Raw genomic sequence first — 24,380 nt, forward strand, 5'->3', positions numbered from 1 at the left:
TGTCAACACATGCTGATTGGAGCTGCTTGGAGAAGACATTTGATAATTTTGGAATAGTTCAAACTCCCATTAGTTGATAAATTTATTGATTAGTATAAAGTATATTTATAGCGAAAAGGCTCTCTGAGTCTAAGGTGTAAATTGCTCCTCACATTCATCGTACCCCTACTTCCATAGAGAACTTTGGGTTAGTGCATGTGATAGAGGACCTCACATAAATTTTAGTGATCATATTTTAGTCCAAAGCAAGGAAATTAGGTTGCTCGAACTCTAAGTCAAAATTTTAGTAAAATTATCAAAATGCCATCAAATGAAGAGGAATATAAAATACAAAATGCCACTTTTTTTTTTGGGGGGGGGGGGGGGGTGTTAATTATAGCTATTTACTCTACTCATTTTAAGTTGAAATTGTACCAATGAGATGCTTGCCTGATCTTCTATCATATGGACTAACCCATGTAATATCTTTTGACACCGGAATCTTCTTTCCTCTGATCTGGTCTAATCCAACATAAGCCTGGACAACAATAGAACCAGAAGACAGGGAGAGTCAACACCCTGGGATGTGTCCTAGAGGAGATTTCTCCGATCCTTAAGTTAGATTTCAGGGTCAAACAATAGTTAACGGGACCGGAGATGGGGCCTTTTGTCTTAGAGCTGCTCTCAATGGTCAAAACCTAAGGTTCTCTCTAAAGTCTTACCTTCATTCCTTCTGTTGTCCGTTAGATATCTGGTCTCGTTCCTCAAAATGCCCCTTTGCCCTTTTTAGGGTTACGTAGTCTATAAGATAGGTTGACGATCCGATCTGGGGACTGTTAACCAAACTGTCAATAATTGAGCATTTGGTAGTCCACATGTAAAGTTTGCTTGCGCATGCTTTTGGTGTGAGATCATAGTTGAGAATCTGATTGGACCATAGATGTTTCTTCCCTTGGGTCGATTTCTCGGTCTAAGCTTGCTACCCGTATCTAATTAGGTGAGTTCACATCGGTCTTATTTGATAAGACATAATGTGAAATAAAGTTAAATTAGCATATCACAAGATGGAAACGTTTGCAATCATTACCAACAAAAAGTGTTGTACAAAGTTTTTCTCCACCCACCATCCTAGGGTTCTCAAACCCCACATAGGGTTTTAGTATGTTCCAAAATATCCTCCTTATACCCATTCCCGCCCTCTCCTGCCCCTCAGGATCTCATTCACCATGGGTGGAGGGAAACTTGGTCCAAAAGTATAATTGACTCAAAGAACATGCTATATGGCAACTAAATTTTATTTCACTTTCATCCAATAAATATCACTGAAAATATTTGCTATTAACATGTAAAGTTTAGTTATTGCATTTAATATGTTAATGAGTTGGATACATAACTATAGGAGGTTGCATAGATGTACAAAGACAGCTAAAAAAAATCTAGACTCTTTAGGATGGCAAAATAAAACTTTGAAAACAAGGACATAGTGGCAAATAAAGCTTTTCAAATCTAGGAACTTTAGGAGGGTGCATTGATGTACAAAAACAGCTAAAAAAATAGGAGGATACATGAAAACACAAAAGAAGGCATTTGATTGAAATAAAGTCAGAAATTTGATACATGACTAGTCCACAAGTATAAAACTAAGTAAACGGTTTAGAACCTGGATCAAAATAACTTTCCAAGTGGATCAAAATATTAAACTTGTTAGATTTTGGCCTTGAAAACAAAATTGTCCTTTATAAAACACAACGAAGTGACCCACTCCTTCAACCAAATCATAAGAACAAGACCAGGAGACAACAGAGAAAAAGAAACAAAAGCAGTAAGCAACTTCAAGGAAAGTGTTCCAGTTGAATATTTTTAATTAAGATTGTTGCATGGTCTAACAAGCTTTAAATAAAAGAGACTTCATCAACTAAAATCCCATGTGGTCTCTTTGATTTTTTTTTTTTCCTTTTAGTATCATCCATTTCACTTCCCTGTTGCGTTTTCACCTGAACCACCATCTTTTGGCAGCAGACAGTGGTGTATTCAAGAATGGGGCATAATGGTTGACAAGAGGATTCACAGTCCGGCCAATTTTAGCCCACACACTCTGATGGTAGCTTGCAGTCACAGGAGCGTGGTACATGAGCTTCAAGAGCTGTCAGAAAGAGGTCCACCAGACAGAAAGAAGGAACCATTAGCAATAAATAAGCATTTCAAGTAATACTTGAAACATGCATAAATTTGAAAGGTCTAGATATGAAATGATTAAGGGGACGAGAGGGGGAGAAGGGAGAGAACCCTTAAGCCTGCACTATAGGCCGAGAGAATACTTACTAACCTAAGCTAACCCCTACTACTGTCGTGTAGAAAACAAAAAATCTGCTCGGAGTGACCTAAATCACAAGGCCCACATGCAAGGCCCATGGCTCCTAAAGAAGCATTGATTAAATGCCAAAAGTAAAAGGGAGAGAGATCTACACGCTGCCCCCTTATATTGGCACCTTACATGACAAGCCAATAGTGGGCAGCAAAACAGTATATTTAATGAGAGAGAAGGGGGTGGGCCACATATTTAATGAGAGAGAGAGAGAGAGGAGACTGTGAGAGGGAAGTACACTGACAGCGTGTACTTCCTTTCCCATAAGATAAATGCAGTTTTATCAGCTCTTTCAGATGGAAAACATTTTTGACCTCTATTGGATATTTGGATGGACCCCACAATGACCAATTATCTATAAAGCTGGATGTATAAAGCTGGATGTCCAGCTGCATCCTCGTGCACCACAAGGCAGTTAAAAAAGTACCCGCTACAAAAATCTTCCATGGTTAAAACCTAAACAGAATCAATAGATGCTACAAGCCATTCTAAATACTGAAAGGAACAAAACAAACCTGCCAGTACATAAATGCTTGTATTATGTTACGTTGCCACCTGCATCCACCAAATGAAATTTAATTTGTCTATTTTAAACGTCTGAACAAGGAGATGTTTGCAAGAAAAGGGGGGAGGGGAGGAAGAAAGTAGAGAAAGACAAGAACGTTGCAACTGACGAGAATAGTGAAATGATTAAGAGGAAACCCAATGCAATTTCAGCATGTGCAGTCAGTATGTTGAGGGTGGTTGTGTTCGACTCAACCCATAAACAAGGATCCTCCAGATACTTCCTGTTCACATAGAGCATTAGACAAGTTAAACGAAAGAGAACTTTGCAGAGTAACAAACAGAAGATGTCAGGCAGAAGACCAAGCTGAAGCAGAAAAACAACTGCTTGACGACTGTGTGATTTATGATCAAGCACAAAAAAGGCAGTGGATAATTTAATCATCAGTATAAAACAAATATAAGGCAATAAAGCAAATGTTTGAACTAGGAAGGTTGGATAAGCATGCTATCTCAGCCCCTCACGAAAACAATTCTTTTTATACCATCTCCTCTCCAAAAAAGGGAATTTTGAAACTACAATATGATGATTTATGCAGATAAAACATAGAAGCTGGCCTATTTTAATGGAAATAAGCCTTGGGCTGTGTCACATTTGTGTTGGGCCTTTAATCCAATAAGTTTTCATTATAATAGGCCACTTTAATGGGTCTTAAATATGGGTAGGAGGTAGAAATACGGGATTTATATATGTGGGATTCAGGTGTCACTTCTGTGGATTCAGTAGCGAACCCTAGTGAAATTCCAGGTTGAGGTACTGGTGAGATTCCAGCCCTGCAAATCAGGTGGGATTCTTGATTATATCTCCCTTCTCCTCTACCTTTTCTTCCATTAAATCAAAGGTATGCAGAGCCATCACTTTGACGGGAAGATAATGAAGGTTGCTGATCTTCTTCTTATTGTTTGAGAGAAGCCAAATTTCAGATTGAAGGATGATCATGTTTTGATTTGGCATCCGCTTCAGAACTTTTGGACGAGTTTTTTGTAAGCCGGAGAGAATTGATGCAGATAAAACACAAAAATGGGCTTATTCTAATGAAAATATGATTTGGTTTAGGATAGATATGTTGGCTTTTGGTCCACTGGGTTTTCTTTGTAATATACCACTTTAATGAGCCTAAAATATGGTTAGGAGGTAGGGATACAAGATTTACTTTAATAGTTAGTTTAGCTAGAATCCTATTTATTTATTTTAAATTGTTATTAAAGTGTTTTAGTTAGGCAGAATTAAGTCTCTATGAGTCTAGCATTGCTTAAGTTGTTTCTTTCTATTCAGAGCTTTAGTAACAGTAAAGTACCTCCATAGCAACTAGAGGCTGAAGGAATTTTAGGTGTAGTTTGAGTCTTGTTTAGAATATTTTATTTAAACATATGTAAAGGTTATGCCTTACCGCCTTACCGACAAATTTGATGAATGAATGAAGGCTTCAAGCTGTTTGCTCCGTGAATTTCAGGCTTACATCTGTGGGATTCAGGTGTGTTACTTTTGTGGATTCAAAAGTGGACTATTGTGGATTCAGTAGTTGTTCCTGGTGGATTCTAGGTAGGGTACTGGTGCCATTCCAGGCCCTGCAGATCAGGTGGATTCCAGATCATATCACCTCCTTCTAAATTTGTTCTTCCCCCAAATCAATTAGAAGTCAGATTATTCTACGTGTACCTGCTTCTATTATAATTTCTTTTTCAGATCTGTTCTCAAGTTTCAATTTAATTTCTCATTACTGTTCCTGGTTCTTGTATACTGTTTATTCTTCAATCAGATCTTGATTAATTGCAGAATTGAATCTCTGAAACTTGCCTGTCGGATTTTCTGATTTTAGTCTGGGTCTTAGTTTCCTACTTCAAGAAGGTTTCTTCCATATTATTAAATCTGGCCATTGGATCAAGATCATTTTTTGCAGTCTTGTTCTACATAATAAGTTGAACAACCGACCTGAGTCTCATAACCATCTGAAATTTATTATTTGGGTTTAACTTTTCTCTTAATCTGGTTGTGCTCCTATACCTGTGATCCTGTCGAAAGTTAATCTCCTACTTGATACTCCGGGTTCGGTATTAGTTTCTGCATTAATGGTTAGTGTCAAGTTCTGTGAAGCACTATGATTGAACTGTTCAGATCATGGGGTAATTTTTTAATTATTTTCAGGTTATGGAAAAGGGCAATCTTCTACGATGGCAGTTGACGGTGGCGAACAATGCAACCTTTCCGGCAGTAGTGGCAGCTGCTATTGCTTCTCCCCATTTTTCTTCTTAGTTTTCCATTCTCTCTGGCTTTTCACCCCATTCCCCTCCTTTCCTTCTTGTTCCCTTCATTTACTCCCCCTTTTCTCACTTTTACCCTTCTTTTCCACCTATTTTCAGTCTGGGAGTCTTGAACAATAAGGCGACCGGTCACCTAGGCATTCAAGAACAACCTCCTGAGCTACACGCCTTGACAATTATGACAAATAATAATAATAACAACAACAATAATAAATAATAATAATGGCAATAGACTGGAAAGCAGAGAAAAAGATATTAGCTCATTCGGAAATTTTTTTTAAAAAAAACCCCCAATAAATGAGGCTCCCACTACTGCGGGGTTTAGGGAAGGGGGGGGGGGCAAATGTACACAGCCTTACTCCTTCCTTCGCAGGATAGGCTGTTTCCAAGTTTTGAACCCGCAACCAACAGGTTGCAATAGCGCAGCTTAACAGTTGCGCCAAGGCTCATTCGAAATTATGGGGAAAAAAAATCATAAGTTGCTTGAAAATCCATAGAATGTTAAACTACAACTCATTGTGCTACTTTTTCACTGGTCAACCAATTGGAAGCACTTCAGAGGGCTTACATTTTTTCCCCTAGGACATAAGCAGTTCCTTTTTGCTATCTAGTAACTGGCCCAATGTCCTTGCACATCATTATTTGATACTTTTTACTCAATAGCAATGTTCCGAGACCTGGACACGGCTGACCAGTCGACTTGTCAGCCACAAAAGGAAATGGTTAAATTGACACTCTAGCCCACTTTTTTTTTTTCTTTTTTCTTTTTTTTTTTTTTTTTTTAAATTTGAAGAAATGCATTAAACAGGGACAGTTGAGCTGTTGAACAAAGCCAGTCATCAAGTATTTGGGTGAATGTCGAGGTCAACATCTTCAATCAAAAAACCATGAGCTGATCGTAGACCAAAGTATAACTCAGATCTGTCTCTGTTCTTCAAATCCTAAGATCTAAAAAACAAAGAGATTTGAGTTTTAAATGGATATCTGAGAAGAGAGAACAGATGGACAAGATGCAGCATGGACACTCCGGCAACAGTTACGGTCAAAGTAGTTTTGTGTTTCTGTTCTCTTCCCCTTCCCCCTTTTCCACTTGCTTCTGGTCCTCCCACCATCAACCCTGATTGACCACTTCCACAGCATGTTCTTCACATAAGAACTACAGAATCACCACCAAATCTTTCCACTGCAACTGGTTCGCTGACCTTGGGCAGGCAGTGATAGAGCCCCAATGATGAGTAAACCTGATGGTAATGGTGGATGGAGTGGAAGGCACAGAAACTCACAGATGGAGCAATTAAGTCTACTGCTTGGTGAAGGGATACCATTGCTGCAAACTCCACTCAGCATGACCATTTGTTTCCAACCTCCTAACTGCTGATGGCACATAGAGCGAAATTGACAAAACCAGTGGGATACTATGATGGTGTTTCTATAATATGATCTATATTACCAAGACAAAGCAAAGAATTTCTTTTCTGTTTTTCATGTTTTTCTCCCAAAAGTTTTTTCTATGGATTTTCTTATTTTGAAATTTATGTAATTCCCACAGGATGATTCATCTGACCTGGTTGGTTCAACTGATGACCCACCACCTTGTTCTTTTCGGGCTAAGGAGACCTCCAGGTTTTGGAACATTGCTTAACACCTAATCTATTACTCCAGAAAAAAAAATAATTTAACATAATCTTAATCCATGCAAGATTCCACACTCTTACTAGTCAATGAACTAAACAGACTCCGACTTTCATGAAGATTCTCAAGAATGATAAGGAAGATAACAAAACAACATCCACTGAAGATTCCATGTAAACAATTTTAAGTACACTTTAAAACCCATTCAAAGGAAGCTTATGAAAATTTTCTACGAGATCATGAAATATTAAATGTTCCCTTCATTAGCAACTAATTAAGTACATACACACGGAAAATCAACAAGTACATAACTGTGCTTTCATTATGCATGGTGATGTAGTTAAATCATAGATGTGGGCTTATTTTAGTGAAAATAAGCCTACGGTTGGGTTTTATAGATGTTGGGCCCTTGGTCCAATGCATTTTCATTGTAATAGATCAATTTAATGGGCCTAAAATATCGTAGGAGGTAGACATACGAGATTTACTTTATTAGTTTAGTATGGTTGTTTATTTTTATTATGTTATTGTTATTTTTTTGCTCGCTAAGGATTGATACAGTCGTGTATGAATAGAACTCCTATTCCTATTTTTAGATAGTGGTTTAATCAAATGGGACACCTATTCCATCGAGTTAGTTAAGATAGAGTTTTATTCTTGTGGGACACTAATTCAGCTATAGTGTTTCCCATGTTTACTTAACTTTCCTTTCCTATTATAAATATACCTTAGTTTATAGTTAAAGGTTGTAAGGCCATAGAGCCCCCACGGTTTTATCAATTACAGAAAGCTTTGCTTCCTTAAAGTTTTGTGGTGAATCAGAATTTTGTTGTGGTGATTCAACAGGTGGGTTAGTGGTGTTTCCAGCCTAGGTCATGGGTGGTGATTACCAGGTCATATCCTCTTTCTTCCCACCTTCTTCTCAGCTTTCTAAGTAGTAGAAACTGGGGTTAGTACAGAATTTCTTCATTTTCTGATTTTCTTGTGTTAGCAGAACCGTGGATTAGAAAGAGAGAATAAGAGAACAGAATGTGCTTGATTCATTGATAGGTAAGCCCCTCTATTTATAATAGAGGGGAAAGTAAAAGTAGGACTAAAATACCCCTAACTAGCTGACTCTATAAGAGCAGCAGTCTAATTCTAATAACTTAATAACTAAGCAAGACCAAAAGGACCAGAATACCCTGGATTACATATTCCAACACTCCCCCTCAAGCTGGATTATACATATAAGTAAAAAGAAGCTCCAGCTTGAACTAATAAGGAAAAAAAAAAAACAACTCCAACATTCTAACACTCCCCCTCAAGTTGGCGCATATAAGGCACTAATGCCCAACTTGAATGGGAAGAAACAGAGTTGCAATAGAGTCCAACTTGACAAATGAATGAAGCTCCCAAATAAATCTTCAAGAACTTCAAATAATTGATCTCCAAAACCTGGGCAGACTTGATCAGTAAAGCTTTCACCAATCTTCAATAGCGGTCTAGTGATGAATCTCAGATTGTCATAGTGACAAAATCTTTAAGTGAAAGACTAGGGCAGCATACAACAAAATAAACTGAATCAGACAGCGGAAACAACTGAATCAACCCAACTGTAAACCCTCAAATAGACAAGCAAAAACCAAATATCTTCAATACGCTTCAAAACTTCAATCTCCCCCTTATGGCAAACTCAACCCAATAATGAAGGATACCCAATAGCAATGGTGGAAAAAACTGGTCTTCAATGTTTTGCACAAATGTTCTGCAATGTCTGCAAGTTTCTGCAATGTAATGTACACAATCTCCCCCTCACGTGTAGTAGTACACGTGGTGATGCAGAATGATCACCAAATAGGGCTTATTTCTTTAGAAATAGGCCTAGGGTTGGGTCATATCCATGTTGGGCCTTTGTTCCCAAGGGTTTTTTATGTAATAGGCCACTTTAATGAGCCTAAACTAGGGGTACTTAGGTTGCATACGGGATTAGCCCAATACTTAGTTATTTTTATGTTTTAGATTGAACCGGTTTAGATTTGGTTGCATCCAAGTGGTTCAATGGGTCTAATTTAAGTGAAGTGTTCCTATTGGTTAATAGGTTCTTTTCTCCTATTGGCTAATATGGAATCTTCTTTTAATTAGTTGTTTTTAAGTTAGATTCTTTTATTTTAAGTTAGTATGGGTAGTTAGGACATTTTAGTATTTTAAATTAGTAATTTGACTTTGATTAGATCCCTTCCACGATTTAAGTGAGGAGGAGATTAGATTGTATGAGGATTTGGCTTAGGCCTTTAATTATAAATAAAGGAATCGTGGGAAGCTCCCCCACAACAGATTTGAATTTAAAAAAAGAGATTTTCGTGGCTGCTTGCTGCTCCTTGCTCTCCAAGAGTGTGTGCATCCTTGTGGGCTTATCAAGGTGGAAGGGTGGGTGGAATCCTGCGACTCCTTACGCCGTGACGGCTGGGAGGATCCCTATTTCGAAGGTGGTTTCATCCTTCAACAATCCAAGCTGCTACCGGAGGAATCCAGTGTAAGTTTGGGTTTTAATTTTCTGTTTTATCCTTTCTTTCCTACCCCAATCGATCCCCTTTCTTTTCTGTCCTATTTCTCATAAACTCTAGACTGCTACATTCTGCCCAGATCTGAATCTCAGTTCTGTCCAGATCTGCTTACCTATCAGAAGCCATCCAAATTCTGACCATAGCCTCCCCTCAACACCATCCCTACTCGACCCAAGTGGCTGCCCCTTCCCATCACTCCAACCCTAATTTCTGTAAAAAGTTCCATTAGCCATTAAACCCTAAAATTACAGATCTCCCACTTCGGACCATCAAAACAGGCCCATGTCAGGATCGAACCTCCCTCCCACAGTGCCCTAAACTCGATCCCAAGCCTAGCCCTAAACCCCCATTAAAAACCTTAGTTTTGGCTATTTTCGTTAGTTTTAGAACCCGAAACCTTAACCCTAATTTCTGCAGGAAATTAAAACTGATTCAAATTCAGATATTTTTATACCATAATGACCCTCTAAACCTGCAGATTAAAACCCTATAAACCCCATTCCCAAATTCCCATTCTAAACCCTAATTTTGCCCTAAAACATCCCCTAATCAGCCCTAAACAGCAGGCTTAACCAGAGCTTGATTCTACCTGGCTCCTAGTAGGATTATTTCCTATTCTAGGACTACATTATTTTGGTATCAAAGCCATGGCCGAACATGGCAATCCAGTGCTGCCACAACCACTCAACCCTATGGCAGCAATAGTAGAGATGTTTCAGAAATTTACTGCTGACCAGAAGGCGTTGTTTGAAGACTTTAGAGCTACACAGAGGACTATCACTGCAAGGTTGCACCTGATTGAGCAACGACAGGTTACTCCTCATAGGGGCATCAACATTCCCCTAGATGAGGACAGATATCAGGTCCAGTCCCAAGTTCACCAACCTCATAGAAGGCATAGGGAAGACAGGGATAGGCACAAGGATTACAAAGAAGACATGTATAGAGAATACAAATTTACATTGCTAAGGGAAATTGAGAGAGAACAAGTTGAAGATAAAGCTGAAGTGGCAGTGAATTGTGATGAAAAGAAAGAGACAGCACCTATAGCTTCAAAGATGGACAGTCAACATGTAGAAGACCCTACTGAAGTGGTCAATGACGAAGAAATCAAAGAAGACAAAGTGGAAACAGCAGAAGATGAAGAGGTGATTGAGAACACTCCACAGAAAGGCAATGACCTTCAAGATGCTGTTCTTGAAGAGGTGAAGCTTGTGTCTCATGCATTAGATGCGAAGGTTGCTAACGCTGAAGGCTCTATGGACGAAACATTGACAGTTGTTGTTGCTTCAGAAAGCGAACACATAGAGTTTGTTCTGCCACCATGGTTTTTCGAAGAGAAAGCTCCACACCTTGGAGATTTTATCCCCAATGTTCCTGCTTCACTGGAATTCTGTTTGGGGATGGTCAAAACTATTGGTCACCTGTTGATTCCCCCTCATCACTATAAAATTCGAGGACGAATTTTTTCAAGTTGGGGAGAGTTGATGCAGAATGATCACCAAATAGGGCTTATTTCTTTAGAAATAGGCCTAGGGTTGGGTCATATCCATGTTGGGCCTTTGTTCCCAAGGGTTTTTTTATGTAATAGGCCACTTTAATGAGCCTAAACTAGGGGTACTTAGGTTGCATACGGGATTAGCCCAATACTTAGTTATTTTTATGTTTTTAGATTGAACCGGTTTAGATTTGGTTGCATCCAAGTGGTTCAATGGGTCTAATTTAAGTGAAGTGTTCCTATTGGTTAATAGGTTCTTTTCTCCTATTGGCTAATATGGAATCTTCTTTTAATTAGTTGTTTTTAAGATAGATTCTTTTATTTTAAATTAGTAGGGGTAGTTAGGACATTTTAGTATTTTAAATTAGTAATTTGACTTTGATTAGATCCCTTCCACGATTTAAGTGAGGAGGAGATTAGATTGTATGAGGATTTGGCTTAGGCCTTTAATTATAAATAAAGGAATCGTGGGAGGCTCCCCCACAACAGATTTGAATTTAAAAAAAGAGATTTTCGTGGCTGCTTGCTGCTCCTTGCTCTCCAAGAGTGTGTGCATCCTTGTGGGCTTATCAAGATGGAAGGGTGGGTGGAATCCTGCGACTCCTTACGCCGTGACGGCTGGGAGGATCCCTATTTCGAAGGTGGTTTCATCCATCAACAATCCAAGCTGCTCCCGGAGGAATCCAATGTAAGTTTGGGTTTTAATTATCTGTTTTATCCTTTCTTTCCTTCCCCAATCGATCCCCTTTCTTTTCTGTCCTATTTCTCATAAGCCCTAGACTGCTACATTCTGCCCAGATCTGAATCTCAGTTCTGTCCAGATCTGCTTACCTATCAGAAGCCATCCAAATTCTGACCATAGCCTCCCCTCAACACCATCCCTACTCGACCCAAGTGGCTGCCCCTTCCCATCACTGCAACCCTAATTTCTGTAAAAAGTTCCATTAGCCATTAAACCCTAAAATTACAGATCTCCCACTTCAGACCATCAAAACAGGCCCATGTCAGGATCGAACCTCCCTCCCACAGTGCCCTAAACTCGATCCCAAGCCTAGCCCTAAACCCCCATTAAAAACCCTAGTTTTGGCTATTTTCGTTAGTTTTAGAACCCGAAACCCTAACCCTAATTTCTGCAGGAAATTAAAACTGATTCAAATTCAGATATTTTTATACCATAATGACCCTCTAAACCTGCAGATTAAAACCCTATAAACCCCATTCCCAAATTCCCATCCTAAACCCTAATTTTGCCCTAAAACAGCCCCTAATCAGCCCTAAACAGCAGGCTTAACCAGAGCTTGATTCTACCTGGCTCCTAGTAGGATTATTTCCTATTCTAGGACTACATTACGTGGACAAATAATGGAGATGATGTAAGGTTTAATGGCAAAAACGTAATTGTCCAGAATTTTCCAACGGTGCTATGGGTAATTAAAAAGGAAGGAATGGCAAAATTATAATTTACCAGAAATTTCCAAAGGTGTTATGAGTAAATACCAATGGTATGGGTTATGAAAAGAATTATAATTATTGAAAGGGGTCGGAGTTGGAAAAAAAAAAAAGGGACTTGTAATTTGGTTGAAATCCACTTCAACATGCTTAGTGCGATCATGCCATACCGGGTTATGTGCAATACTAATTGTAGCCTTGTTGTCACAGTACAACACCATAGGAAGACGAATATGAACTGTGGTTGCTCGTTCTAGTGCCGAAGCAGAATTTTGTGCTATGGAACCGTGGGTTAGAAAGAGAGAATAAGATAAAAGAATGTGTTTGATTCATTGATAGGTAAGCCCCTCTATTTATAGTAGAGGGGAAAGTACAAGTAGGACTAAAATACCCCTAACTAGCTGAATCTATAAGAGCAGCAGTCTAATTCTAATAACTTAATAACAAAGCAAGCCCAAAAGGACCAGAATACCCCCACGGTATTCTGGATTACATATTCCAACATGTTTGATTATGTATATTCTGCTGGATTGATTGTTGGTCATCCATATCTAATCCTCCATTAGTTCTCCAGAAAGATCAGCATATTCTGACGATAGAATGCTTATGTTTATGAGTTTCTTTGTTCAAGTAGACCTCTTCAATATCTCCCTATTCCACCATCATAATTGGCTGAGATTTTAATATATCGTTCCTCTAGTTCGTCATATTTTTTACTAGCCTTTGAGCCCTTTTCTGAGTTGTTTATTAAGATATTGTTATATTCTGGTTTCGTAATTCTGTAATGTTTTAAGTTTCCTTGATTGAGTAGAACTCTACCAGATCACAGATTCTGTCTGATCATCATCTTGAGGATTGACATGCTATTCTCCTATATCAGAACAGTATTCAACCAGACCATTTAAGCAATCAAATTCACTTGATTAAAGGGGCAGTTGCTCATAATGCTACCTGTACAACGAGGAACCACCAAAATTGCGTCTTAGAAACTTTGCAACATTTTCAAGCACTCGGCAAAGCACAGGTATCAAAGCAACTGCCATGCAGCTTGACATTAGTAAATACTAGGCAAGAATAAAAATATCAGAAAATTTTAAGAACATCAGGACTGAAATACACTACTATTAAGAAATTTCAGGCCAACAAATGCTTACATTTCAGGTGAAGATGGGAGGTCACAAACATAAGACAGTAAAGAAAGTACATAAAATCCTTTGCTGGGATTACTGACTGAAACCATACTTGGAGAGCCGGCAGATTCCATGCCCTTGGTTTCTGAAATGAAAGAATTGTCTCTTGTAAAACATGAGAATCTAATTATAAAGAAAATGCAGAGCATCACAAAGAGGACAAGACAGGTCTTGGTGGTAACATTACCCCGTATAATGAGTACAAAGAATACAGAGATGAACCTGCAGTTCCCATAAAGGACAAGCGATATGCCCTGTTTGAAAGATTTCTAGGTGCAAGAGGAAAGATTGCAAGCAAGGCAACAATAAATACCTACAAGAAAGCAAAAAGATACAACTGTTTTACGAAAGGCAAAAGGTAATAATATGAGCAAAGCTGCAAAATAAACCTCAGATTTCCATGTATGATTTGCTCTACAAATACAAGGCTGCTACAGAGGAGCAGCAGAATTTCCGAGCAAAACAGAAAGTGTCTGTGAGATAAAAATCAGTGCAAAAACCAATTTTAATGTATGGTATACTAGTCCTCACTAATTCTTATTCCATTCATAACCTTTTATTTCATACCACTTGATTCAAAATAAATCTCCCTTATCTATTGAAATCAAATGTCATTAATTGTAAAGACTTTCAGCCCTACAGCAAAGATTATCATCTCAAAATTATAACCATTTTGATAGATATGGAAAGCATGTTATGTCTGTCAGCATGGACAGGGTAAGAACAGCCCCTTCCCCTTTGGCAAGCTATAAGAATGTGAAGTAATTTTTAATAGGTGAACCAAATATCTTGAAAATGTCAATTAACAAGTAAGATGCACTTGAAAGGCTTCCTATGGATATTACTTTGGATTCTTCTCTGCAGGAGAAACAAGCCCGTCATATTGTCCATAATAGTTCATTATGGAAGCCAGATAAAACTGGTCAAATAATCGTGACCCCAACAAAATTCATACCAAGAAACTCTCTTATGATGGACAGGAAAGAGATTTGTGGAGTATGTCTGTATGTGTATGTGCTCCAAAATAGGTTAACATTTCAGAGGTAGTCAAGCAATGCCATTAACAAACTCCAAAATGGAACAAGTAGACATTTCGGAGGTATTAGAGAAGCAATGACATCAACAAACTCATGGGATTAGGATCATAAAATTAAGGACTATGGTCAAGTCAAATCGCATCAACCGGTGGTCCTGACCAGAATCTCAAAGAAATTGAATTACCCTCACCTATAGGGTGTGAGTATACAAGAGATATAGTCCCTGCATTATCTCATATCAAACCTTCAACTCTTGAGGAACCTGAGTTCCCCAAAGAACACCCATCAAAGTTCAGCTTAAAGAGAGCTGCTAATAAGTGGAGGCATCCATTCATGAATAATTCTATCTGTCAGATTCCTCCACAAGGGATAGCTGCATGAACATCCTTAAAGAAAGAACTGGCTTCTGCCCAATTCACCACTCTAGACAACTGTTTATGCTTTTATAATCTCTCCTCATTAGTTTCCAAAAGTCTATGAGTGACAAATATTATGGACTTCAACTTAAGTAATTGGCACTCCATTCCTTTTACTAATAATCTATATTCGCATTGATATGATCATGTAATCACCAGTCTTCTAATTCTAACCTTACAAGTAGTCCAACTTTTGGTAAACCTTCCGAAGGGGGAATGGATACTCTCTCAATGAGACATATGCCTCAGATGTTTAAATGATAAAAGATTTGTCAATAAGCAAATCACGTCACAAAAGTGCAATTTCATAAATATAAACTAAATAAACAAATAAATGGGAAAAGTGTCTCTGAGCCTAAGACATTTCCTACGCCATCTCACATATGAATATTTTATTATTTTTTCTCTCCTGAAAAAAAAATAATAAAAAAATCCTTTTTGAGAAGGTGTAAGAAATGCTGTAGGTTCAGCCGTTCAGAGAACCCTTTCCCTAAAGTGTAAGTACATGCACTTGTTTCCTGTACCCAAGCATCGACAGAAAATTGCATGGTTTGGTGGTCCCAGAGCAAGAAACCCGGATTTGTGCTCGTTGTTATTGAGAGAGACATATATTGAGGGATATATGTCTCTCTCAATGAGAAATATGCCTCAGATGTTTAAATGATAAAAGATTTGTCAATAAACAAAACACATTACAAAAGTGAAATTTAATAAATATAAATAAAATAAATAAACAAATAAATGGGAAAAGTGTCTCTGAGCCTAAGACATTTCCTACGCCCTCTCACATATGAATATTTTATTATTTTTTCTCTCCTGAAAAAAAAAATAAAAAAAATCCTTTGTGAGAAGGTGTAAGAAATGCTGTAGGTTCAGAGAACCCTTTCCCTAAAGTGTAAGTACATGCGCTTGTTTCCTGTACCCAAGCATTGACAGAAAATTGTATGGTTTGGCGGTCCCAGCGCAAAGAACCCGGATTTGTGCTCGTTGCTGTTGATGCCCCTGATGTCCTAGTAGTCGAACCTACAACAAAATTTGGGATAAACTAAAGGGGGGAAACTGGCAACTAAACAAAATTAAATAAATGGGAGAGGATTCTCTGAGCAAGTGGCATAGAGGAGCGCACCAATGAGGTACAACAAAACAATGTCGTACAGTGGAGGGCAGCGATGTAATGTCATGTAAGGAGGAGAGAGATAGACACAGAGGTGCTAGTGTACCTTGCCCCGGCAGCTCAAAGAACCTTTCCCAATAAAATTGTGTATTTTTTTTCTTCATTGTGAAAAAATGAAGTTCTTTCTTAATGTTCAGATGCTGGTCCTGGCATTAGAAGCCTGAAAATTTTCATACCTGCATTCCGTGACCGTGCTTGTTCAGCTGCAGATGATGCTGAGGATGTTGCAGATGGTCTTGTAGACTGAGAAGAACTGCTAGAAGACATCGGCTCGATCACAAGATCAGGATCCTGCTCATATAAATGATATTCAACCAGTATAAGAAGAAGTTATTAAGAGTTGAGCACTCAGACATGGGTACAAGAATCACAGAAGTATGCTACAACCTCGAATCTCATACTTCAATAGATTAATAATGTGAAAGAAAAAGAGGTACAGGGGAATCAATGAACAACGCGCACTTCTGGTTTTGAGCAGATTTCACAGCAATTGTTTTTCTTTGTCCAGCTAGCAATGTGTACATTCTAATCTCCACTCTTAACAACTAATTCCATAATTTATAAAAGGAATAAATTGTGTTTGTATATGTGTGCATGCACCCACATGTGTGTGATGACAATTTTTTCCCTACCATAAGTTATAAGATGAGGGGTGTTGACCAAGATGGTCCAATCATGCACAATGAAAAGCAATGAATGCAGTAGAAAAGGGTCATATATAGCAAGTTAAGGGTTCAATATGAACAACGCAAATGCTGAAAAGGGCCATAGACTGAGAGAGTGAGAAAAGATTTCACGATTATAACTAAAACAGAGACAAGGAACTCCATAGAGTGGAATGGTGAACCAGGACTCTTGTAGCCGACCCTAAGTAGTAGGATATAATTTTGTTGAGTTCATTGGATTGTTCATTTAACTGTCAAAAGGCACCCTAATTCCATAACTCTAAGAACTGCCTAATTGGCTGAGAATACAACACAACATCTTTAAAACATGACAAAATTCCCACACAATCAAAGAGTGGTCCCATGACTAAATCCTATTTGTTTTAGACAAGCCACAGATAATGTCCCTATAGTTTGCCAGATTAACAAGAAACAAAGTGTTCTCCTGCATTCCACTTTAAAGATTTCCCACTAAGCTTCCAGTCTACAGAAGTACAAATTTAAAATGTGGCTAAAAGAAACACATAAATGGCAATTCGTGTACTCCGATTCAAATTCGATGAAAAACATAAAAACCCAGAGTCAAATAAAATACACGGGGCAACGAATTCGGGGGAGCAGGGAGACATCAAAAAAGATAAAGGGCAAGAAGCCACCAGAAGCATCGTTAGGAATCAAATTCTCTAGATTCCAGTCAAAATCTAAATAACAAAAGACAGATACAAAGAAAGAAACTCATATTCTTCAGTTCTAATAATTCCATGAAAACTTCGTTCAAAGAAACAGATAAAACAAAATTTGAGGGAAGTGGGGTCTGTTAAAACTAACAATGTAACGCTGGTAGAACTTGCGCTTGAAGTTCTCCACAACTTCGGGACGAGAGGCCATGTGAGGAGGGATAAGGATGTTGGACCAGTAATCCGCCCATCGTGGGTCGTTATCATAGTCATATGAGGCGGCGGCGATCTTCTTCAACCGCTGTGGATCTTGATCTTCCCCCATTTATAACTGATCACTGACTGATCACTCTTCTCTACTCTTCTCTTCTCTTCTCTTTGAGGTTGCTTCGATTGAAACTATCGACGACTCTCTTCTTCTTATATACGTTCCAATGAGTCTGAGATGATGAAGAATTAAGGAAACGCCATTGAAGCAGCCGTCGTTTCTTCTGCTTAGAAATGTATTATTTTTGTTCGGGTTATTTCTAAATGCCCCCCAAAAATAGCCAAACTTACAGTTGCCCTCTTGAATTTTCACTAATTCTACATACACCCTATTTTCCAAACTAAGTATTACTATAGTCCCTCCCGTGAGATAGATCCATTATGTTATAACGGTTTCTAGTTTTTCAACATTGATGGACCATTCTACCCCTTGATAAGGTAAATGACAAAAATACCCTTATTTGAAGAAAAAAAAAACCTACAACTCAGGATTTGGGGAAAATGAGTTGCAGGTACCTTTCAACCTATTTGCAAGCATCCCTGCAAACCCCTTTGATTGAACCCATTTTGCAATCATCCCTTGAAACCATATGCGCCCACCACTCTGCATTTATCTTCTCACCAAAAACAGAAAAAAAACTCTGCATTTATCTTACATTTTTTGTATGTGTATGATTAAAATGATGGAGGAGAATAAGGAGAAGAAGAAGGAAGTGAGAACGCCTTGGGACGACAATATCGGTGACGAAATCCAAGGATAGAGGTCATTATAACGTGAGCAATGTAATCAAACATCATCTTCTTCACGGACTTCCTCTTTGGTGGAAGCAGTGACGACCCTTCTCTCTTTTGTAGCTCCGCCCATGCTGTCCTCCTCTCGGCTCGCACCACCACCATCTCACCTGGGTTCGACCCCATTTCCTTCAATTTCCTTCTCGTTTGCTCTCTTTCTTAGGGTAGTGGTAATTAATTAATTAGGGTTGGTGAGTGAAGTATGGTTTTCACAGAGAGGAATCCGTGTTAGTTACTATATAGGTTGATGACTGAATGATGCTTCCTTGAGAGTGAAGCCATGACACAGTCAGTGTAAACAATATTCCATCTACACGGGCTGCTCCATAACTACTCTGTTGCTGCTCTCGGTTTAAAACCCTAGATTTCTCCCGACCTGCCTCCGGAGTCTGGAAGAGGCATCAATGTTGGGCACATATGGTTTCAACTTTCAAGGGATGATTGCAAATGGGTTCAATCAAAGGGATTTGCAGGGATGATTGCAAATGGGTTGAAAGATACCTGCAACTCATCTTCCCCAAATCGATTTGGGGAAGAAGATGAGTTGCAGGTTTTTTTTTATTTTTTATTGTTATATAAGGGCATTTTTGTCATTCTACCCTATCAAGGGGTAGAATGGTCCATTAATGTTAAAAAATTGGAAACCGTTATAACATAACGGATCTATCTAACGGAACTACTACGGGAGGGATTATAGTGGTACTTAGTTTGGAAAATAGGAGTGCACGTAAAATTAGTAAAAGTTTATGAAGACAACTGTAAATTTAGCCATTTTCTTGGAAGCATTCGGAAATAACCCTTTTTCTTTTTGTATCGGGGGAATCTCATACCTTTTGAGATATCAATCAATCTAAAGGCATTGAACTGCGTGAGCTGTACCGGTCGGGAAACACCACCAGACAGTCAATTAATTAGAGAAGCGGACCGGCCGGTTCGGGCGATCAGTCCCGTGCTACATTAATCGGGGTATTCTTATTGGTCCAAGCAATATCTCATCTCTGGTGCTTGTATACTTACCACGTGTCTCATGAGGATAAAAGTCAAACTCTCCTTTAAGCCGTCTACTAGAACTTAATTTTTAAATAGAATTAGGGAAAAAGAATACTGCTTGGTTGTGTGGCTCTTGTATCCAAACATAGGAGTGTATGAAATTATCGTCCAACTCCACCTGATATCAAAAAGTACATCTATATTGATACCCCTGTGCACGCTCTCATTGACCCCATGTGATACAAGGGCTACACATCTACACGACCAAGTAACAATCTCTTGCTCAAAAAAATTAACACTATAATTTTAACATGTGTTGTCGAATGATTGAGATCCTTTCAGACGACCCTAATTAGCCAATTAAACTACCACAAAAATGTGTTGTAGGTACTGGACAATGTTTGTAATTATTTTTTTTTTTCTATTAATCTTTATATAGAGAGAATGTCAACCAGTCATGTAGCCCTTGCACTTGCACCAACACGGTAGCTAATGAAAGTGCATATAGAGGCATTGATTTGGATACAATTTTTTATTTCACTGTGAGCTGAATGGTCTTTTTGCGTATAAAAGCATTGGTCTGTGTCTAGATGCAAGAACCACGCTAACCATGCTATTGGTTAGTGTTCTTTTTCCCTAAAAAAAAGACTTTAAAAAATGAAACTCACATTAAATCATGTGAAGGTGGCCATTTGGTCTTTGCTTAGTTGATCAAAACACACAGAAATACAAATGAAATGCCAATGCATGGGAAGTTAGATGACCTTATTCGATTTTGAAATTAATAGACAAATTCATTAGGATGGCTCACCAATTTTTGGCCATGCAGTAATGATATGATATGGCAATTCTGATCAATAGACTTTTTTTTAAATTTTTAGGAGCACGTTCTCTGTCCGAGAGCGATCTGAGCACAGGCTACACTTAAACACATGTATCGAGAACTTATTTTGCAGGCTATGTTTGGATGCCAAGAAAGGAAAGAAAAAACATTCAGATTTGTGTTCTTATTATTACTCGCTTTCTTTCCACAACTAGAGGCCTTTTTGGAGCTTTTCCTCAAATCGTTATTATGTAAAATGCAACTCTCTCTGTCTCTACATTTCAGTGTCTGCAAGATAGAGCATTAGATACCAATTTAGCAAGTCTAGCATTACTAAGAGAGCAGTGTCTATCTTCGTTTTCTTCATGGTTTGATACAGCATTTCTTCCTCTTGACAATAGTCCATTCATCTTCAACCCATTCTCAAGATCAATTACATCTTCTAATCTTTCCAAAACCTTATCAAAGCACAAGTATCTCCCACAAGCTCCATAATCCATAGCTTCATAAACATCAATGTGCGCCTTCGCCACTGTATTTACATTCACAGTTGCCAATACACCTCGATCTAGCATAAGTTGTCCCCCTATATACAACCTTAAATTTTTATTAGAACCAAGTGTATGGAAGGTGTTTGTAAAATTTACCCAAACAAAAAAAAAAGGATGGGTTTTCTTACCTTTAAGATAGGGTAGAGAAGTTTCTGTTTGAGCATTTGGAAAGGTTGGAGCCATAAGAAGAGCAGGGCAAACTGTGACAAGATTCACTTTCATTTCTTTGGATTTTCTCCAAGCAATTTTCTCTGCTGTTGTCTTACCCAAGGCAAGCCAAAGCTGTGCTCAACAAAAACAAATAGAAATCATCGTCATTTATATAATGCATCACTTCTCTAGTTTTATTAGCAACTAGATTTTAACTACCTTATTGTCTCTGCAAAACTCTTCATTGCTCCAACAACTCTCATTGATGACTCTTTCATCAACACCATTGCCTTGCCATATTGAAGCTAGCAGAGATGAAGTAAAGATGCATCTCTTAACACAAGCAGCTCTCCCACATGCTTCAATAACATTACTTGCTCCCTCTGTTTCCAGAAAGACCATTGTTTCCTGCAAAATTAATCAAACAAGTACAATCTCTGGGTCTATATATGTCCTATTCTTTGTAAATTTTGGTGTTCTAAAATTGAAGGCAGATAAGTTCACTAAGGTTAGTGAACTCTGTAAATTCACAAATTGCCCCTTGGCAAGCAATTAGAATGCATTTGGGTGAGTTCACATTATAAAGGACCTCTTTCTGATCTCTTTTGTCAAATTTCAACACAAAATGAGCAAATTATATGGGATCTAAATGCATCAAAAGTTATAGAAATTTGTTTACATGCCATTGACTTCTATTATTACATAATTAAAGGTTTGTGGCATTCTCGTAATTTTTATAACTTTCAATCATGTTTTGACCCATATTAAAGATCCTCTCCATCTGCAATTCCAACTCTTCTCCAATCACCCATCTAACGACGAGGAGGACTTGGACATGCATCCTCAGGTGTTGGTAAGTGTTGAGATGCATGTCTAAGTCCTCCCAGCCGTTGGATGGATGGTTGAAAAAAAATTGGACTACCAAGTAGTTAGAGAAGATCCAAATCTGGTAAGATGGGTGTATAGTCCTCTATACCACTTGCCCAATCATGTCACAATCACCTACCATGTATCAATTGGTAAGCTTTACAGAGTTCACTAACCATGGTGAATGTTAACTCTACCCAAATTGTAATAGTGCAATTGATATCCAATGCCATTGATCCAAGTGAACCCAAAACAATTGAAACTCAGCAAGCCATTGAGTTCTTCTACGATCAACGAGGACCATTTATATGTTTCACCTTTTCTCATTGAAACTCTAATGGACTTTTACAATATTTTGGAATTGGAAGCTCACTTTTAAGACAATTCTCGGGCTAGAACCAAAGGTGAAATGGTTGTTTTCTACCACATGACCCATCCATGTTCCAAATTTGTTGTTGTGAGTTGTGAGTATGGAGCAAAACATGGCCTATTTAGACAAGCCTATATGAGTAGTTCATTATGTTCAAGTCACATTAAGGTTTAATCTTTCAAATTTGATTATTGGATTAGATAAGGTACTCTTTGAATGGTTTGCATGTTAAATTTCATGACCTATCTCAACCATATGGTCCATCATTTAATATATATTTTTTTATTAATTTTTAATTAAAAAGTATTACGATAATTGTTAGAGTTGAGATACCTGTACGTACACTTTAGGTGTCGACACCTATTACACTTAATGCCTTTTGTTTTAAAAAACAAGAGAAGTATTTATGGAAACAAAAGGACAAATGTTGATACATGAAACCTAGGCGCATAGATGGAATCAGACTTTAAAGTGGATTCCATTTATGCACCTACCTCAGAGGCATATGAGATGGTTCTCGTATGTGAACCTGAGGCAGCCTCATAGAGGTGAACGTACGTGCAGAGGATCTGAATTCATATATTTCGTCAATGGCATAGTATGACTAACCGAATAACCAGAGACGCCGCGAGGATCGAAAGAAGAGGAGGTATGGAAAACGGCATGACAACCAGTGAAGGCTCGGCAGAGGCTGTCCACATCTCCCAACTTGGCCACCACCACACTCTCTATTCCCACCCCTTCTTCTATCATCTCCTCCTCCAGTTGTACTGTGAAAAATCAAACCCAACCATTAATCCATTAATCCATTAAATTAGCTATAACATCACATATATGCAACTGAGATGGAGAGAGAGAGAGAGAGACCTGGATTTTGTAGAACGAGTCGAACAAGGTAGCCTCGAGCCAAGAGGTGGGTTAGTATGTGAGAGCCCAAATATGAATTCCCACCTGTGAGACAGACCAGCTTTCTGTCAATCCCCTTCATATTGCAAGCAATAGCTTTGAAGCTCCCCCATGGCTTCTGTTTTTCATAGATTGATGATGAAGCTGCTAGTGTTGTCTCTGGTTTGGTTATCACCATCTCCTCTCTGCAACTCTCCATTCTCCTCCACATTCTCTCTCTCTCTCTCTCTCTCTCTTGGAATTAATGAAATGGTGGAGGTAAGTATAGAACACGAGGGGAATAGAGGAGGTGTAACTGTTAGGTGTATGAAGTGTAGACGATTAGATAGAAACGTGGGCGCAGCCAAACACTGCACTAGGGGGGTTGCAACCGGCTGGGCTGGGCTGGGCTGGGCTTGGCTGTTCTAGGCTTTATTTTTTAAAACCCCAGTCCAATCTTGGTCCTCTTAGCTCAGCCCAAGCCCAATCAGGCTCGAAATGGGACTGAGATATCTTAGTCCAGCCTGGCCTTGACAATCGACTGTTGACCCTGAACGAAGCCAAGAACAGTTGATCATCATCATCTTCTTCTTTTCCCTCTGTGTCATCTCCTCCGTTGATGGCAAGAGATGAGTGAGGTTCACCGTTCAATGTACACTCCACTTGTGTCCTAAAATCTCTATTCCTATGTACACACAGTACAATGACCATATGAATGAGGTGTTCAGTCGTCCCATCCCTAGTCCTGAACAATTTTAGGTTAAAACCTAAGGACTAATGTTCTCAACATATATATATATACACCCTTCACCAATCCCTTAGTAAAGATATTTGAAGAATCATTCGTTGATCTAGATCACACATATAGAACCAATCTATCATAATATTTGCATCGCATATCCAAGTATTAAAGCCAAAAACACCATAAAATAAATAAATAAATAAAAAATGATTAAAAGAACTTGCACCATGTTGTAAAGAGCAAAGTAGCGTCGGTCCTCCTCTGCTGATTTCCTTTAATATAATTTTAGTCTTTTGTCTAAAAAATAAAAAGTAGCCCTGGGCCAACTCAGATTGCTGAACCATAGTTAAAGCGGAACGACAAAAAAACTTTACTTTGTTTAGGATGACATGTTTAAAACGTTTTAAAAATTAAATGAGACAATTAAAAAAAGGTCAAACATTTCAAGAACAGCAAAAAAGGAAAATGGATGGTACATGACATTGGAAA

At 38.4% G+C, this 24,380-nt stretch overlaps 2 protein-coding genes across 2 annotated transcripts; both read right to left on the reverse strand.

Annotated features, from left to right (window-relative positions):
* Positions 1–669: 669 nt before the first annotated feature.
* On the reverse strand, positions 670–23,400 carry LOC122651446 (cinnamoyl-CoA reductase-like SNL6). The gene is made up of 7 exons (XM_043844831.1): positions 23,132–23,400; positions 22,874–23,034; positions 21,247–21,435; positions 21,006–21,159; positions 20,626–20,912; positions 10,156–10,159; positions 670–685 (listed from the first exon to the last, which is right to left on the reverse strand). Exons 1-7 carry the CDS (start codon positions 23,379–23,381, stop codon positions 678–680), a joined length of 1,053 nt encoding a protein of 350 aa, XP_043700766.1. The 5' UTR covers positions 23,382–23,400; the 3' UTR covers positions 670–677.
* Positions 1,814–17,806, reverse strand: LOC122651447 (transmembrane protein 33 homolog). The gene is made up of 9 exons (XM_043844832.1): positions 17,606–17,806; positions 16,289–16,403; positions 15,861–15,961; positions 13,673–13,798; positions 13,450–13,570; positions 13,247–13,331; positions 3,019–3,132; positions 2,860–2,899; positions 1,814–2,122 (listed from the first exon to the last, which is right to left on the reverse strand). Exons 1-9 carry the CDS (start codon positions 17,777–17,779, stop codon positions 1,970–1,972), a joined length of 1,029 nt encoding a protein of 342 aa, XP_043700767.1. The 5' UTR covers positions 17,780–17,806; the 3' UTR covers positions 1,814–1,969.
* Positions 23,401–24,380: the final 980 nt, after the last annotated feature.

Source organism: Telopea speciosissima, chromosome 2, assembly GCF_018873765.1.
Source record: "Telopea speciosissima isolate NSW1024214 ecotype Mountain lineage chromosome 2, Tspe_v1, whole genome shotgun sequence".
In the NCBI taxonomy this organism is placed as follows: domain Eukaryota; kingdom Viridiplantae; phylum Streptophyta; class Magnoliopsida; order Proteales; family Proteaceae; genus Telopea; species Telopea speciosissima.

Coding starts and splice junctions, on each gene's coding strand:
- LOC122651447 (XM_043844832.1), bottom strand. CDS start 17,779: ATGGGGGAAGATCAAGATCCACAGCGGTTGAAGAAGATCGCCGCCGCC. Junction 15,962..16,288: donor AGCACGGTCACGGAATGCAG/GTATGAAAATTT, acceptor ATTTTGTTGTAG/GTTCGACTACTAGGACATCA. Junction 13,799..15,860: donor AATTTTCTGTCAATGCTTGG/GTACAGGAAACA, acceptor GCTTTCTTGTAG/GTATTTATTGTTGCCTTGCT.
- LOC122651446 (XM_043844831.1), bottom strand. CDS start 23,381: ATGTGGAGGAGAATGGAGAGTTGCAGAGAGGAGATGGTGATAACCAAA. Junction 23,035..23,131: donor ACTCGTTCTACAAAATCCAG/GTCTCTCTCTCT, acceptor GATTTTTCACAG/TACAACTGGAGGAGGAGATG. Junction 21,436..22,873: donor GCGGCGTCTCTGGTTATTCG/GTTAGTCATACT, acceptor TTAATTTTGCAG/GAAACAATGGTCTTTCTGGA.